This window comes from Euprymna scolopes, chromosome 37, assembly GCF_053919585.1.
Source record: "Euprymna scolopes isolate OS-2025 chromosome 37, ASM5391958v1, whole genome shotgun sequence".
In the NCBI taxonomy this organism is placed as follows: Eukaryota; Metazoa; Mollusca; class Cephalopoda; order Sepiida; family Sepiolidae; genus Euprymna; species Euprymna scolopes.
Genome location: NC_136518.1, coordinates 53,546,117 through 53,565,060, shown reverse-complemented (window position 1 = coordinate 53,565,060; position 18,944 = coordinate 53,546,117). Strand labels below are relative to the sequence as shown.

At 34.3% G+C, this 18,944-nt stretch overlaps 1 protein-coding gene across 3 annotated transcripts in view; it reads right to left on the bottom strand.

Moving 5' to 3' along the window:
• Window positions 1-18,944, bottom strand: part of LOC145261197 (uncharacterized) — a 133,486-nt gene that overhangs the window by 9,084 nt on the left and 105,458 nt on the right. For 2 of the 3 annotated variants that reach the window (XR_013864420.1, XM_080119520.1), the window contains exons 31-36: window positions 17,256-17,333; window positions 13,451-13,565; window positions 12,129-12,276; window positions 8,135-8,235; window positions 4,715-4,931; window positions 1,941-2,029 (exon numbers count right to left, since the gene is read on the bottom strand). Coding sequence is in view for 2 of the 3 variants with exons in the window: in XM_080119520.1 (XP_079975646.1) it covers window positions 1,941-2,029; window positions 4,715-4,931; window positions 8,135-8,235; window positions 12,129-12,276; window positions 13,451-13,565; window positions 17,256-17,333 (748 nt within the window). In the remaining variant the exon portion in view is untranslated. The remainder of the gene's footprint in view (window positions 1-1,940; window positions 2,030-4,714; window positions 4,932-8,134; window positions 8,236-12,128; window positions 12,277-13,450; window positions 13,566-17,255; window positions 17,334-18,944) is intronic. The other variant, XM_080119522.1, reaches the window with a different exon arrangement.

The window sequence follows — 18,944 nt, the reverse complement described above, 5'->3', positions numbered from 1 at the left end:
CATGGGAAAACCACTATCTAGACATGCATAAAGCTTTTGAGTAACATGAAAAAAGAGCTCCAAAAAAGGCATGTTTTTTAGCTCTAAAAGTCCCAGAGGGATGTGAACCAGAATTTTTCCAGGGTCACCCATACTAAATTTATATTAAGAACAATGGCCTCCACATTTTGGCCAAGTTTCAGAAAAATCTAATCGATGGATCAAACACTATAGGGCAGAAAGTGTCATTTTTAGGTATTTTTTGACCTGGGGATGCTGAATCCCAGTGTAAATGGATAACAGTGCAGTTTCAGGCCTTAACACATGTATATTTGTGTTGAAAAACCACTATATAGTCAAACATATAAAGGTTTTGTTCAGAAATATGAAAAAAGAGCCACAAAAGGGGTGTTTTTAGCACTGAAAGTCCCCGGGGACACGAACCAAAATTTTATCACTGGATTTATATTAAGAACAATGGGCTCCACATTTTTGCCAAGTCTCAGAAAAATCTAATGGATGGATCAAAAGTTATGGAGCAAAACGTGTTATTTTTGGCCATTTTTTACCTCTTTTGAGCCCCCTAGAGATACAATGGGAATTTTTGCAAAAAAAATTTTTTTTACTGTGAACATCTATTTAATGAAATACAATTTGTGGCAAAATTCCAGGAAAAACTAATGGACTGGTAATCGTCCAGACTAACGGACACCACTGAAAACATAGGTCCCTCTCCGATAAATCGGGGGACCAATACACTACACTTTGATCTTGGCCCGAAGGTCAAGAACCCTTAAATAAATATGTACTTTCGTCTCATGATGTAAAAGTTAGCATGTAAAAAAAAAAACATGCCTTTTTCTAGCCCCCTCTCATCATCTATTAAATTACTTCAAATGGTGATGAAAAGCAAGAAAGCAAATAGCAAGTCAGACAACCACTTCAAACGAATTTTGAAAGAAATTTTCCACTCTATAATGAAATGTCAATGGTGTATGTCCTTTGCTTTTTTCTTTAGACCACCAGAAATGATAATGCATACACAAGAATATGAATATTTGGTGTTTCTTCATTAGAGCAAAATTCAAAATATTAAATTTCAAGTAAAATCAATGATATCTACTCGTTTTACGGTATGTCACAGTAATGAACATATCCAAGAATCACAAAAACTGATAAGGTACAAAATTAGTTATTAGTGAAAATAGTTTTTGTGAAGAAAATTAGCAAAAATTGAGTTTTGCTAAAAGAAAAAAAATAAACAAACAGGAGAGGTCAAATCGTAACAAGGGAGGTCATTTTCTGAAAAATCAGCATAGCTTTTTGGCTCTAACGCTCCAAAACGTTGCTGACCCTTGCTTTAGAGTGACCCAAAGATTTCCTTTTCATTAGCTACATGATGTAGGAGAGTGCGAGATTACTCTACTTAGCATTATGGATCAAGAGCGAATATTTAACGTGATATCAAATACCATTTTTAAGAGTCATTGTTATGACTTACTGAAGATTGAACCTAATTATACGTCCTCATTGCAAAGTAGTCCTTTCTCAATTGTAATTATATAATAAAAACATTATATTTAACATTATACATAAGCGTTTTCATCCAATTTATTCTTCAGGTTTTCGTCTTATTACTCACAAAGACTACATTATTTCATACATACCATATTGGAGTTATAAACAATGTCATTGATATATATTATTTAATTGGAATTCATTATTAAGATGACATTAATTTATTAATCTATTTATTGCAAACTATTATTCTAATTTTTTTTAGTTGTTGTTTCACGATGTTTCAGCCAACTATTCCTCTGGCCTTCATCAGGTGGTAACCACGATGGGAAAGGAACGTCGTGAAACAACAACTTAAAAAGATGAAGATAATAGTCCACAATAAATAAATTAATGTCATTTGTATAGATAGAAATGGACTCTTCAAGCGAGGCTAAATTTACCTGATAATATGGGGATTTCTGTATTTGTAGACTTTTCAGCAACTTTTTTCCGTTTGCTTGGAGTATCATTCTCTTTGTCCGCAGTCTCCCTGGAAAAGAAACACTTTTTATAAACACCATAAAAAAAATAAAAAAAAAAAAAAAAAACCTATAATCCTTAAAAAATTTCATCAGATAGCATTTAAAAACATCCCTGTAAATTTTTTTTTACTATTATTTCTGGATTTATGCAGCGTATTCTAATATTTAATGTTGAATCCAGTTTGGTGTTGAGTAAATATTCATATTTCTTTACAGCTGGCATTTACACAATAAAATGTGTACCATGTCTGATGTTTTATATTGGCGAAACTGCCAGAAACATAAAATCTTGCATTTACAAACATGAACAGGATCTCAAACACAACACTCCCAAATTCCAACAAAAACCTAATAGCCAGCCATGGTTCTCCCCAGAATGTGCTGCTGCCATCACGCACAGAAATCACTTTTTCCATAGCTACCAACGTAATAGATGCACTGAGACTGCAGCTGCTTTCAGGACTGCCAGCAACCACTGTAAAAGAGTAATAAAAAATGCAAGAGAGCTATATGCTCAGTCCGTTAAATCCAAAGTAGTTGAGCAGCGGCTTGGTTCCCACCAGTTTTGGCAAATAGCAAACAGGATTCTGAACAGAAGAATGTGTTCTATCCCAACCGTCATCAATGGACCTGAGGTCATCTCGTCAACATCAGACAAGGCCAAACTATTTGCCAAGAACTTTGCAGCTAATTCTACCCTATGCGACGACAACATGCTATGCAACATAGAAATATCTGTATGTGAGGTCGCTAAATTAATCAAGAACCTTGACTCCAGTAAAGCAACTGGTCCTGACGGTATTCGAATTATAGTGCTGAAAAAGCTTCAACCAGAACTTGCTCCCATACTTACAAAGCTGTTTAAGCATTGCCTTAAAGAGAAGTGCTTCCCAACACCCTGGAAAACCTCATCAGTATGCCCTGTATTTAAGAATTCAGGTGATAAGTCATCTCCTTCTCAGTACAGACCAATAAGTCTCCTGCGTGTCATGAGTAAGTTGCTGGAATCCATATTAAATAGAGAAGTAGTCAACCACCTCAACAGAAATAATCTTCTTAGTGACATGCAATATGGTTTCTGTTCTGCCAGATCTACAGCAGATGTGCTAATGGTTATATCTCATAGGATTAGTGAATCTCTTGACAAAGGCTTCCTCTCTAGGGCAATTGCTCTTGACATATCAAAAGTCTTCGATAAAATATGGCATAAGGGCCTACTTTACAAGATTTCCAGCTACGGTATAACTGGAAATGTTTTCTCGATCAATAAATCTCTCTGATAGGCTCATAAGAGTAGTGGTTGATGGGCAGAAATCAGAGGCCCTCAGTATTAATGCTGGAGTCCCTCAGGGGTCCATCCTGGGCCCAACTCTCTTCCTGATCTACATCAATGATCTCCCAAAACACATATTTAAATCATTTGTTGACATCTTTGCTGATGACATGACCATCTATGGCTACACATCAAAGGCTGTAAATGACAAAGTTCTCTCTGATTCTCTCTCTAATCTCGAGCGCGTGATACAGTGGGAGAAGAGGCGGCTGGTTACTTTTAATGCATTTAAAACCAAGCTACTATCTTTACATCATCAATGCTCTGATCTCCAGCTGGCATCAATTGAAATGGATGGCTCTTGACTAGGGGAAGCTCCATGTTTCGATAAGCTCCTGGGTTTGACCTTTACTCCTGACCTGAAATAGAACACGTACATCAAGTCTATTGCTAAGGTCACTGGAAAAATGGTAGGATCCTTCTACCGCTCTAGAAGATATCTCACTACTGATGCAATTCTCTATCTGTATAAAAACCAAGTACGTCCAAGGATGAAGTACTGCTGCCACATCTGGGCAGGAGCTGCTAAAATAAGCCTATCCTGCCTTGACAGAGTACAAAATAGGCTTCGTGGCTTAGTGGGGGATGCCCTTTTCTCTTCCCTGCAACCTCTCTCCCACAAGAGAGATTATGCGACCCTGTCTTTGTTTTATCGTTACTTCCATGGCAAGTGCTTGTCTGAGCTCCAATCTCTGGTCCCCCCTCGCCAATCTTTCACAAGGAGCACCAGTCTAGCTGAAACCACTGTCAAAAATTTTTCCCACTCTTTATCTGTGCCAAAACCAAAACGTATATTCCATAAACAAAGGTTATTTCTTAGAAGTGCACGACTGTGGAACTCTGTTCTGTCTGCCTGTTTTCAACCTGACTACAACCTGGATGTCTTCAAGTCCAACATCAACAGATTCCTGATGAACCGCCCTCTTAAGTAAGACACTTTATCAAATCTCAACACTAACATACTGTACACGCAATAACCCTTATCCCTGAGGGGCTTTTGAGCCTTGATAAGTGTAAAAAAAATAAAAATAAATAAAAATAAAAAAAATTAAAAAAAACTAACACACAAGTTACATATAGGAAGACTGTTATACTCAATTTTGACTTTTCAAACTACACTCTAAAGACTGAATTTCATAAAGTGCAGTGAAAGTACTGTAATCCACCTCTCATCAAAATCTAACGTAAACCTTATTAAAAAAAAAAAAAAAAAAAAAAAAAAAAAAAAAATCGCATTTAAACAACACAATACACCTCTCACTACTGCCTCATAAACTCCAATCCTGGTTAAAATACTACATATATTTTTTTTTTTTTACTGCATTTCATCCATGTTTCTGGTTGTTCCTTTCTTACTTACTTGACTATTTGAAATTCCTTCTTGAGTTCTTCATAATTACAAAAAGAATTAGTAAGTTTTCTTTTGAGGGTTTCAATTTTTCTGTTCAACTTGACATTTTCTGCTTCCAACGTAACAAATACCATATGATCAGTAAAACCTTGTGTCTGCACAGCCGACTTCTCATCCGTGGTCTCGCCTGACTGGCTTGGTTTCTGTTTAGCTGACGGAATTTTAACTGGAAAAGTTGGAAATACAGAAAAAAAGAAACATTTGTGAAAATTGCAACAAGAGGTGAAATTGAGAAAAATTCACTTGAACACGTCATGTGAAAATCAGTATAAATTCCAAAAATTATAAAAAAATGATCCAGTAGAAAATGTGCTAAACGTATTTAAAAAAAAAAAAAAAAAAAAAAAAAAAAAAAAATTATTTAAAATTACATTCTGACATTTTGTGTTTAAAAATGATGGATTGTAATAAGGGAGATAAATCAGCTTGTCAACCAGAATTGGTCGAATAACTCTTCCACGATAAAACTCGATAATTTGATAAATTTTATTTTTACTTGCAATTATTTTTCTACTGGATCATTTAAAAAAAAAAAAGTTTGGAATTTCGACATGACACATAAGTACATAATGCTTTCACTAAAAATGTGTTGGTTTAAAACAGTGCTAACAACAAAAAGCTTTTCCAAATTAAAAAAAAAAAAAAAAAAAAAAATGGTTCTTGTCCAGAATCCAACCTAATTACAAAAAATGTGATATAGGTACCTGTCATGGAATGAAAACGTCATATTCCAAAAATCACAAATTGATCAAGCAGGTTTTTTTTTTACTCAAAAGAAATCAAATTTTATAAGGAAGCAAGGATGGTGCATCTCACTCTGCCATTTTTAATAAAGGGAGGCAAATCAATTCAAACTACCGAGATCAAAATCAGCTATGTAACGGCTATGATATAAAAAATCACTAAAAATAATTTTCTATATGAAAAACAAAATACTTTATCAATTCATGTCATTTTTGGAATATGACATTTTCGTTTTGTGACAGGTACGTACATCATACAGATTTTTCTGCATTTTTGTTTTTAAAAATAGGTTGGATTCTGAAAAACTACTGAAAAAGATTTATAAGAGTAAAAGAGAAGGAAAACAAAAAAAAGGAAAAATGTAAAAAAAGTTGTAGTCAGGCGTGCACTTTGACGAGAGGGGGACCAGAGATTGGAGCTCAGACGAGCACTTGCCATGGAAATAACGATAAAACAAAGACAGGTTGCTGGGAAAATGATGGGATCCTTCTACTGCTCCAGAAGATATCACACTACGGATGCAATTCTCTAACTGTATAAAACTCAAGTACGTCCAAGGATGGAATGGAGTATTGTTGCCACATCTGGGCAGGAGCTGCTAAAAACAGCCTATCCTGACTTGACAAAGTACAAAATAGACTTCATGGCTTAGTGGGGGATGCCCTTTTCTCTTTCCTGCAACCTCTCCCCAACAGAAGATTTACATGGCAAGTGCTTGTCTGAGCTCCAATGTCTGGTCCCCCCCTCGTCAAAGTGCACACCTGACTACAACTTGGATGTCTTCAAGTTCAACATAAACAAATTCCTGATGAACCGCTCCCTTAAGTAAAACACATTATCAAATCTCCAATATTAACGATTACTACGATACTATCCCATTGATTACTGTACACGCAATAACTCTTATCCCCGAGTAGCTTCTGGGCCTTGATAAGTGGTGACCTCCATGCAAAAAAAAAAAAAAATAAAAAATAAATAATGCGGGAGTGCCTCAGGGGGTCTATCCTTGGAACTTTATTATTCCTAATATTCATAAATGACCTTCCCGACAAAATTGCCTCTGAGATGAATATCTATATTGATGACACCATGCTCTATAACATGCACGACAGGAAAACAAATGAATACATATTTAGGGAAATGGCAGAAACACTAGAGGATGACCTCTGATCTGTAGTGGAATGGGGACACAAATGGATGGTCACATTCAATTCTGCCAAGACTAAACTGGTTTCCTTCAATAATTACAAGAAACCCTCTCTACCATCAATAGCAATGGCCAAAGATTCATTAACTGAAAGTACTTCTTTTGAACTCCTCGGCCTAACGTTCACAGGAAACACGAGTTGGAACAATTACATTGAGAGCATTGCCAGGATCGATGCGAGGAAGGTAGCCTTCTACCGTGCTAGAAAGCTACTAATGCCTGAAAGTATCTTGTATCTCTACTTGTATAAGGCCATCATTCACCCACGTATGGAGTATTGCTGTAACATTTGCGCTGGTGCATTTGCTACTAGTCTCTTCCTCCTGGATAAGGTTCAAAAAAGAGTTGCCAACCTGATAGGTCCTGAACTGTCATCTAAGCTTCAGCCTTTGTCTCACCGATGAAATGTTACATCCCTCTGCCTGTTCTACAAGTATTTTAATGGTTAATGCTCTGACAAACTGCAAGCACATGTGCCCCCACGATGTAAATACCTCCAACAAACCTGACAAGCAGCTAAATCCGACCCCTACACAGTAGAGATCCCTAGATGTAAGAGAGCTTTCTACTCCAATAGTTTCTTCACCAGAACCAATAGATTTTGGAATTCCCTTCCGGGTCCTTGCTTCCCCAACTTTACTGACATGCAGAAGTTCAAGTGTAACGTGAACCGACATCTTGCTGCCCAACTCCCTACATATTATCCCAGTAGCTCATGTCCCTGATAGTAGCCCCCTACACCAAAGCGACAATGTGACTTGTTTGAGGTGAAAATGTAATAAAAAAAAAAGGAAAAATGTAGAAAAAAAAATGTAAAAAAAAAAAACAAACGGAAAAATGTAAAAAAAAAAAAAAAAAAAAGGAAAAAAATGTAAAAAGAAAAAGGAAAAAATGTAAAAAGAAAAAGGAAAAAAATGTAAAAAGAAAAAGGAAAAAAATGTAAAAAGAAAAAGGAAAAAATGTAAAAAGAAAAAGGAAAAATGTAAAAAAAAGGAAAAATGTAAAAAAAAGGAAAAATGTAAAAAAAGGAAAAATGTAAAAAAAAAGGAAAAATGTAAAAGGAAAAATGTAAAAGGAAAAATGTAAAAAGGAAAAATTTAAAAAAAAGGAAAAATTTAAAAAAAAGGAAAAATTTAAAAAATGTAAAAACGGAAAAATTTAAAAAAGGAAAAATTTAAAAAAAAAAGGCAAAATGTAAAAAAAAGGAAAAATGTAAAAAAAAAAGGAAAACTGTAATAAAAAAGGAAAATTGTAGAAAAAAAAGGAAAAACGTAGAAAAGAAAAAAGGAACAATGTAGAAAAAAAAGGAAAAAATAGAAAAGAAAAATGTGGAAAAAAGGATTGAAAAAAAACTGGAAAAGAAAATCTCATTTTAAATCAGACATTTCAAACAAAACACTGAAATTGTTCAAACTTACTAGTCATCTCACCCTGTTCTGTTTGACGGAGACGTAATTCTTCTTTCAAAAATTTGATCTTTTCGTTCAGAATATCAATGGTTTCTTCATATGATTTGATCCTGGTTGGTGTAAAAACAAAAGTGCGAAAATAAATAAATTCGTTAGCAAAGTTGTTTTTTTTTTTGATCATATAATAACTAGCAGGGGTCATAAAAAACTAAATAAATGATGATTTTTTTTTCTAACAAAGGAGTCACCACTTATCTAGGCCTGGAGGCCACTTGAGGATAAGGGCTAATAAGTGTACAGTAGCCAATGGGACAATATTGCAGTAATTGTTAGTATTGGAAATTTAGTAAATTGGATTACTTAAGAGGAATGGCTCACCAAGAACTTGTTTACGTTGGACTTGAAGATGACCATATTGTAGTCAGTTGGAAAGCAGGAAAACGGAACAGAGTTCCACAGGCATGCAATTCTAAGAAAGAACCTTTGTTTATGGAATTTATGTTAAGGTTTAGGCACAGATAAAGAGTGGGGAAAATTATTTAATAGTGGTTTCAGTTAGACAAGTGTTTTTGTGAAAGTCAAGCAAGAGGAAACCATAGATTGGAGCTCAGACGAGCACTTGCTATGAAAATAAGGATAAATCAGACAGGCTCGCAACATCTCTTCTGTTGGAAAGAGGTTGCAGGGAAAAGAAAACGGCGTCCCCCACTAGGCTACAGAGTCTGTTAAACAGTGTGAAGTCTCCCCTACCCTCCTTAAAAGAAAAATTCTTTCTTTTTTTAAGTGAGTGAGGAGTGAAAAATAAACCTCAGGAAGTCTGTAGAGCACTGAAAGTACCAAATAAAATTAAGGATGCCTCCAGAGCATTACTAAAACTAAGTTTCCCTACCCTCTTTGTAGAGAAATGAGAATAATTAAGCGTTAAATTAAATCCAGAGCTAGCATCTTTCAATTTAAAAAAAAATGCTAATTCTTTGAGAGGGAGGGGGGGGGGTTGTACAAGGTGAAACTATAAGTTCTTGTTAAGTCATCCTCTTAAATAATTACACCCTACCTAATTTCCACCATTTCTGATCTCATCGACTACTTGATACTCATTAACCCTTATCCTCAAGTAGTCTTGATAAACAGTGTCAACACTAAAATATATCTGGATGTGCTAAAGAGTGTGGTTACTCCCAGGTGGCTGCTAGCAGACCCTGGGTGTAGCAGCAGGACTCAGCACTAGCCCACATGTCCAAAATTACCCAGGCTTGGTTTCAGAAGGAGTGCTACGACTTTGTACTCTTCTCCCACTGGCCACCCTCCTCTCCCGAGCTGAACTACTTCATTTGGTAATACGTCAAGAACATCACCAACATGACCTCCCACAACATCAAAACCAGCCTGATCATCGCCATCTGCCGAGCCTCCGCTGAGGCTTGTGGAAAAGGCATGCTCCCAGTTCCAGACCCATATCGATGATTGAGACTGAATTACATTGAATAGATGTCAGCTCTACTACATAATCAAGTTACCTGGATTGATTTTTTCAATAAAAGTTTTAAAATAAAGCTGTAGTGTTGTTTTCTTTAGGGTGATAACTTTTCTGTTTCACCCTGTATTAACGCATAGCATAAAAATCGTGTTTAACTCCTGATAACATTGAATGGCATGAATAGCTGTTTGACCTTCAAAGAATTTTTTCTAAATTTAAGACATTTTTCTGGGGTTATGATGATAAAAAGAAAATACCAACTTTGTAGGGGTTTATTGTGTACTTTTAAAGTTTCAGTGGGACATACAAAAAAAGAAACTGCTGTTTATATAGTAGGTGGGATCATGTGATAAATAAAAATGTTGATTGAACTGCCGCTTGCCTGTTTCCCACCTGACTACAACTTGGACGTCTTCAAGTCCAACATATACAAACTCCTGACAAACCGCCCCCGTAAGTAAGACACTCTATTAAAACCCCCAATACTAATGATTACTACAATACTATCTCATTGATTACTGTACATGCAATAACCCTTATCCCTGAGTGGCCTTTGGGCCTTGATAAGTGGTGACCCCCATGTAAAAAAAAAAAAAAAAAAAAAATCTCATGCTGCTACGGTAAAAAAAATAAAAAATTCTGATGTTAACGATCTTAAAATGAATTGTTGCAAAATCAAATTATATAGTCGTCTTGAGTAAAACCGTATAATTCTAACTACATATGAAAAAGTGAAAACTTTTTCATTTGCCATTTCATTCCAAACAAGGCACATTTGGTACATAATTTGTAAGGAGTTGAACAACAAGATGTCTGTTCACACTTCAACTTCTGCATCTCAGTACAATCAGGGAAGCAGGAACCCGGGAGGGAATTCCAAAGTCTAGCAGTTCGAGTGAAGAAACTATTAGAATAAAAGGCCTTCTGGCATCTAGAGATCTCTACAGTGTAGAGGTGGGATTTTGCTGCTTGTCGGGTTTGTTGAGGGGGTACAAGGGCTTGGAGCGCACAGTGGCAATACACCTTGTTTGGGGGGTGACGAAGAGTAAAAAATAAAAATCTTAGTACAATTATAAATTGTTGTATGGATAAAGGGAAACCACGAGACATAATCACAGGGGATCAAAATGGCTCGATCAGATCCTAAAAGTGATTGAGAGAATAATTGAGCAGCAAATAAGTCAGATAAGAACAGATGAAATATAGTTTCATTTTATGTCTGGGTAAAAGTGTACGTGGTGCTATATTTAACTGGACACAAAATCTAAGAGAAGTACCTGAATAATAAGAAGCTGCATTATGAATTTAGAGACACCTTCTGATAAAGTGCCAAGAGAGATTGTCTGGCGGATAGATTTTCATATTACTAAAAAAAAAATAAATAAGAAAATACTGTCATTGTTCTGAGAAAGACAACTCTCTTTTACTAAGATATTCATTCATTTTTTCATCTCATAATTTAGGACGCTAATAATGTTGTCTGAGTTTTCACAAACGGTTTAGAAAAAACATTCTTTTATGTTTTTTGTTCTTTCTTTTGGAGGGGGGGGGGATTCAATTATAGAAGTAGTATAGTTTTTAACAGGTATTTCTGCAGTTTAATTAACCGTTTTTCCATAAGTAATGCGCTGACATTAACCGAGCAGAAGAACCATTTATTACTTCACAAAAATTCTGTTTTCGGGTGGGAGTTGGGGGGGGAGGCACACCGCCTCAGCCTCTCAAAAGTGTGTTTTTGTCAACCGCTCGTAAAAACTTACTAACATTATTAGTGTCCAAAATTAGATGAAAAAAAATGAATGCATCTCTAAGTAAAAGAAAGTTGTCTCCCTCAGAACAATGACAAATTGTAAAATAGTATAAAAAATCTTATCCTTTTATCGTATTTGGAAAAAAGAAAAAGAAAAATCTTATCTATAAATATAAAAGTGAAAATGTATGTATGTGTGTATGTGTGTTCGCTTTTTCTGTACGTCTACAAAAGGCTTTTTTCAGAGAAGCGGTCGGTCGGTTCACAACTTCCTAAAACTTTTTATATCACATATAAATCATAATATCTCCGAGTTAACAATGGAGCTCGCCTGTCTATTTAATTTGCTCGACTTCGGGAAGATAAATATTCAACATTTGTCGCTCACCGCATGTGTGTTAGTCCTTTTCCTATAACATCTTGGGAAAATAAAAATTTAAAAAAAAAGCGTTCCCGCAGTAAATGAAATACTATCCCGCAGTCAAACTTGACCTCATTAAGTCATTAAAACGTGCACCTGCCAAATCCAAGTAATTAAATAAATTCAAACGTATTTCCCTTAGCATCTCGCGGTGGCCCAATGGTTAAAACCGTCACACTCTTTTTTTTTTCACACTTTAATTTACAACTTTGCCTCAATGGTTCAGGTTCGATCCTCATACTTACCTACCAAAACATTTTTTATTGTTTTCACACACACACCTCCAAACACCCGGGCAACGCCGGGTACCCTTCGCTAGTTCCATTATAAAGAGAAGTAAAAAATAACAACTTACTTTTTTTCAAACTGTGCTTTCTCTATTTTACAATCTGACTGTGCCCTCACAAGATCCATACTCTTTTTCGACAGCTGCTGTTGAAGGTTTTCAAATTCTTCCACTTTCGGATTAGAAACTGTTTTCGTTTCTAACGTACGCATCAATTCTGAAAAAGGTCAATCAGCAAACAATGTAGAAATTTAAAACAAATTTAAAATAGTTTTTTTTTTTTAATGCATTTAATGCAATGTCAAAATTTCAAGGTTGTTGATCTATGGTATTCTCTTTCTTCTCACCATGATAATATTTGTCAGCGAAATATTTTTTAGATAAATAGAGAGAACATCACAACTTATTTATCATCACCATTTCTGGTATACCTGAACTTAAATCACTTTCAAATTTGAAAGAACTTTGGAAGTAAACTGTTGAATATATATAGCTTTAAAATTCTTAACAAATCCTCATACACATTTCAAGACAAAAGGTGCTAGCTTACACTGGTGACCTTTTAAACCGATGCATTGCAGGTGAATTTATTGAATTTGATTGTGTTTTAATGTGAAAAAGCTGTACGACCAATTCGGTATGACAAACTGACTTATTTCCCTTGACTTAAATTGAATTAAATTAAGGATCCGCTGGTTATTTTTTTTTTTTTAATTTTTTTTTTTTTTTACATGGAATGTAATCGTGGAAGTTTTTTGTAAAAATACATCTTGCAAATCTTTAACTGGATTATTTTTCATAATTTTTTTGAATTTATACTAATTTCACCATGACACATGTTTTCACCTGAAATGTGTTGGTTTAAAAGACTTCTACAAAATTGGGACAAGATTTTGTAGTCGATAAATGGAGTTTTCAGATAAAAAAACAATGGTTTCAACCGACTTTTTTTGTCAATTCTAATAAGTTACAATGGTAGCTTCTAAATTATGCAGTCGGAATTACCTGAATATTACTGAATTATTAAAAAAGAACAATTTTAATTGTGTTAGCAAGTGAAAAATTGCTGCCATCTTGTTTGAACCTAAATGGAAAATTACCTCCCTTTTGAACTCTGTGTTTTACGATCGTTTTCTTCAAATTCTATTTTCATTTTCTTTAATAATTTTCTACTTTATCGATTTTCGTAATTTTTTTATATAATCATCTTAAAAATACAAGGAATATGTAGATACCATTGTTTTCATGTGAAATTCAGTTTTACGATTTCCGAAATCTCGTCCCATTAGTGTAGAAGCGCCAAAAGATCAGCAATGTAAACAAGCACCAAGACAAATTTCATAGGCATTTTCAGCGTCTCATGATTACAAATCAAGCATTTTGTACTCTACCTTGCTTTTCCTGGACCTCAATTTGAAGTTTGGTTATTATTTCATTCTTCTTTGTAAGGTCGGAGGAAAGAATTTCAAGCTTATCCACATGATTTCTGTTTTCTTCTTTTAAAACCTAAAGACAAAAAAAAAAAAAAAAAAAAAACCTTTTAACATAGAAATCATTTTAGCTTTATAAACTTATCCGTGACTTACTGCCACTATTTATTCTACATTTAAGGTGCCTCTCTAATTAGCAAGCCAGCGGCACTCACCCTGGGCAGGTTGAACCAGTTTCCTCCAAAGGAGAAAGTATTTAGGGAATATCAAATTCACAAGCAGTCCCCAAGCGCATTTAAAGGTTACAATGAGATGTTAAACATTTATTTTTCATGCTTTTTTTTTCTTTTTGAAAATAAAAGTGAGGATGAAAAAAAAAAAAAAAAAAAAATCTTAAATTACACAATTTTCACCCCTCCATCCCAAATCTACATTCCCTAAAACAAATAAATTCTCTGAATTTTAGAACAATATTCCAGATGTATAGGAATGTGCAAGCATACGCTCTCCAGCTTGACACCAACATTGTGTACCATCAAATTTCTTCTCTTCTGGCAGTATCGTTGTCTCTCACATTGGCAGCTGCCAAAGGGGCGGTGCATGGATTCACAAGTAAAAAATAAAATAGCTCAAAACAAAAACTCGAAAGAAACAAAAGACTCCAACACATTCTGTATATATCGGTTTGGCTCTGGATGCGTGTGTGATACCATTGCGCAGGGGGTGGGGTGGGGTGGGGCTCGGCTCTGAGCACTAAGGTTCATACATACGTCTTCTGTCAAGATAATGTTTGTCAGTTGACATTAACTCATCTTGATTTGCTCGTGTGTCTAATCATCACAAACCCAAGATGGTTTGTAAACTATCTCTAACTGCTATAAAACTTATTGCCACTTCTAGAAACGTCCGTAAACTAATTAGAAATCCCCAACCAGTGTGCCCCCAAAATATAGAAATATTTTATCTCAAAAAATTATTCATATTATTTGGATTCATCAGACTACTGTTCTCATCTTGAGTGTGATTTTCACAACGTTTCGGTCGGTGTAACCTCTGACCTTCTTCAGGTGTATCTTGGACTGCAAGGACCCGTAGCACAGTGGTTAGAGTACTTGGAAAAGTCAATTGCAATAAGTGATATTCTCCTAAAGGTTGAAGGTTCAATCCTCAGTGTGGGCGACCAAAAAATACAATTGCAAATTACTTAGGAGCTTTATCGAGTCATGGCTGACTGAACAAGAGCACACTACTACCCTAGTGAAGTAAATAAATGGTTCCGCTTGAAATTCCATCCAAATTCCTGAGTTGGACAAGATACACCTGAAGAAGGCCAGCCGGAGGTTACATCGACCGACACGTTGTGAAAATCACACTCAAGATGAGAACAGTAGTCTGAAGAATCCAAATAATAGGAATAACCAATCCTCATCTCAAAAATTCAGAAATGTTCCAAAATTTATTTAACTTTTAACACATCTTATGTTAAAAAACAAAACTTTTTTACATTTCTTTAAATAAAGTTTTTTTAACACTTCTTGTATTATCATGAAATAAATCAAAGAAAATTTTTATTTTTACATTTCTAGAAATGAAATGTCTTTGAAATAATATTACATATTTTTTACTCTTCTTGTGTCATCACTTTTATAATATAATATAAAAATAATTCTTAAACGATCTTTCACATGTTTTATCACAGAATTTTGTCATAAATAATGTATGAAACTTTTTTTATTAACATTTCTTGTGTTATCACAATAAATAAAAAAAAAAGAAAATATTTTAAATATTTATATAAAAAAGTTTCTCATACAGAATTTTGTTTTGTATTTTGTTTCATCCTTAGTGGCTTCCGCTTCGTTTTTAGATCAACTGTATCCATTTCCGCCATCTTTTTTTGGGGAGTGCACTGGTTGGTTGGTTGTTTTTGTTTTACGGCATATCAACCTTTTTCAGGTTATTTAATGCCGAGTGTGGTTATTTTGAGGAACGATTTTTAATGGAGTATATATTTTTTTTTTAAGTCAGATTCTATTTAACCCATAGTTGGGACCCTAACAGGTACTATCACTCCGGGTCAGAGTGGACCTGGGAGCAATGGCAATCAAAGGGTGGCTCCACACTCTCCAAGACCTGCAAGGTGGGGCCTCACCATCGGATATAGTTTTAGGTCATATCCAGGACCTGGTAAGTAGAGAAGGAGAGGGGAAGGGGGTTGTTTTCGTTTTTGCAGAACATAATTAAGTTTTACAAAAGAGAATAGAAAACAAAAACAGAAAATCGATGTAGGTACATTTTGTCTCAGGAAGCCAATGTTATATTGTCTATTTATAAAGGGTTGAGCGTTTGTTGTATCGTCTCTAATAATAAAAGATTGTGAGTGTTTGTTGCGTCATCTCTAATAATGGATTAGAAGAGATGACGTGTTATATTATATATTTATGTTGTATCATAAAGGGAATCGTGTGTGAGTGACATGTATTTTCAGAACCTACCTCTGCTTCTTCGATGTTGGACCATCTGGAATTTCTCGTCCTGGAGGGAGACTTGATACCTGTTTTTGGATGAAGATTCAATCACTCCAAGACAAGGAATTAGTTCTATAGTTTATTTCACTTTTCCCAGATGTCTTGCAGAAGGTGGAAAGTGAAACCGGCCTGTGTGGGTTCTTCTTCTACACACGTCAGCGTTCGTCCCCCACCCCCCAGTGAAGAGGAGGAGACAACGGGAAGCCATCCGTTGTCTTCCGAGTCCAAATCAAATCTCAACGATTCAGCTAACCTGATCACATGACTCATACGCAATCAAATCAGCTGATCTTTTACTTCCAGTCAACGTGTTTACACTATAATTCACCTCTTCCCCCCCCCTCTCTCTCTCTCTCTCTCTATTCCTTACCACCAATAGACAGCCTGATCTGGTAGCACCAGAGCACTGGTTGAAGATTGCCCTTTAATTATATTAACTTCTATTATCCAATCCTTTGTTCCAATCACTGTCACATCTCGATTAACAACCCTATTCCAGCTTTCTTTTGTGTGCCTTGATGAACAACTTCCTCTCAATCTTGTCTTTCTACCAAGTAAACTTCTAATAACTTTTGTTCCTCATTTTTGTTATAGCTTTTTTTAAATTATTTTTTTCTAACACTTGGTGGGGGGGGGGACACAGTGATAGTATCAGAAGAATACTTTAAATTTATTATCAAACTAAATTATGAGAAACTTTTGTTCTTATTTAGAATTAAACCTAATAAAAAAACAACAAAGATACAGAAAAATCTTTATGATGTATGTACCTGTCACAAAATGAAAATATCATATTCCCAAACTCACGTAAATTGATCAAGTAGTTTAATATTTTTTTTAACAAAATCATTTTTAAATGATTTAAAGTGATTAATATGAAATAGTTAGCATTACAAGGCTAATCTTGCGAAATGGAATTATTGTAGACTTTTCTGCACTTGTTTTATTCAAAAGGGTGATGTGAAAGTCCCTTTTTGCTTACTCATAAAATTTGATTTTCTTAGTTAAAAATAAAATAACTTATCAATTTATGTGATTTTTTGGAATATGACATTTTCAGTCTGTGACGGATATGTATATCAGAGATTTTTCTGTATATTTGTTTTTTTTTAAGTAGGTTGAATTCTCCAGTTTCAGTCATTTTGTTTCCCTTACTTTTGCAAATACTCAGATATTGAAACCTCATAAAAAATTAAAAAAAAAAAAAAAGTTTGAAGAAAAAAATATTTTGTATTTACTTCACATAAGTTTGCTTTGACTTCAAGATCTTCCAAAGTATCTCTAAGTTGAATTTTTTCCTTTTTCAATTTCTTTGCCTGTTAACATAAAAAATAAAATGAAGCGTAAAATAAATAAATAAATAAAAAATCAATTCATAATTATCAATTCGCAAAAAAGTTAGTGCTATCGGGTTATGAATCAGGTCAGTTAGTGAACAATGAACTGCATGCCCAAACCATTGGAGTCTTCTGCTAATAAGTACTTCAAGTTTAGGAAGCTTACATTAGCAATACCACCAATACCACACCATTTTTTTTTTCTTTAGATTAAATAAACTCAAATCAAGCATTATTGAAAAGAGCATAAAAACAAAGTAAAAATAATATTTTTAGTTTTTTAAAATCGGCCCATTAGAACTGGAGTTATGACTAGGGCTAGGACAACAGCATATTCTTTTCATTGTTTTGACTCTCGAGTGTGTATCCTTTGATATATTATATGCTTCTATATAGATTGATGTGGTTCTCGGTTGATTAACTGTGTCAGATATATACTCGAGAGTCAAAACAATGAAAAGAATATTCTGTTGTCACAGCCCTAGTTATGACCATTCAAAGTATCAAAAATGTGTGATTCACTGGAGATTTTGACATAAGTCAGTCCTATTCAAATTCATATAAGCTTTTAACTGAAAATGGTAGGAAATTTGCACAATTTATAGACTAACCCATCTTTAAAAAACTGTATCTTCAGATCTTTTTAAGATATTATGATGAAATTTTGAACATATCATAATACCATGAAGTTTCAGTTGGCATTATTTATGACCATCTCACTTGGTAACTTACGGACTAATTAACATATTCCAGTCTCATTTTAACAGTTTTAAGTAGAAACAGAGAAACAGCCAAGAAAAATGGTAAGTAAGGCTTTATCATCATAGGAAGTATTAATCTGATGGATATTACCATTTGCCGTTAGAACATCATAAAAAATCCAAGATGGCGACCAGGATATCCAAGATAGCGACTGGGAAATCCAAAATAGCCACCATGACACAATTCAAAGAAATTATTAACAAAATATGGCTTGTAGCATATCAAATTAAAAGGAAATTTTATACAGATTGAAAAAATTGTTTTCAAGTACATTAAACTAATTAGCATAATTAAGTTTCATTTTAACGGCTTGAAGTAGAAACATCATAAAAACAGTTTAAAAAATGGGAGGTAAAACTTTATCATCATGTGAAATATTATTCCGCTGGACATTATCATTTGTCATCATTACACTGTGAAAAATTCAAGATGGCAACCAGGAAATCCAAGATGGCTACCACAACACGATTCAAAAAAATTATTAACAAAATATGGCTTGTCGCATATGAAATAAAAAGAAATTTTGTACAGATTACAATTATGTTTTCAAGTACATTAAACTAATTAGGATAATTAAATTTCATTTTAACGGCTTCAAGTTACCGTGACAATTATCAGGTGAGTTTCTACCATCATTTTGCATTTTTTATTTTTAAGTCATTGTCGAGACTTCAGGCAACATTGTGGCCATTTTGTCTTGCTTTCATGCAACACTCGACACTATTTGATTTTTTAACACAAACATTTACAACACCAAAAATTTATCGAGGTAGGTAGAAGAGTAACTTGCCTTTGGTAACATTTATTTGTTATAAATTTTTTTTTTGA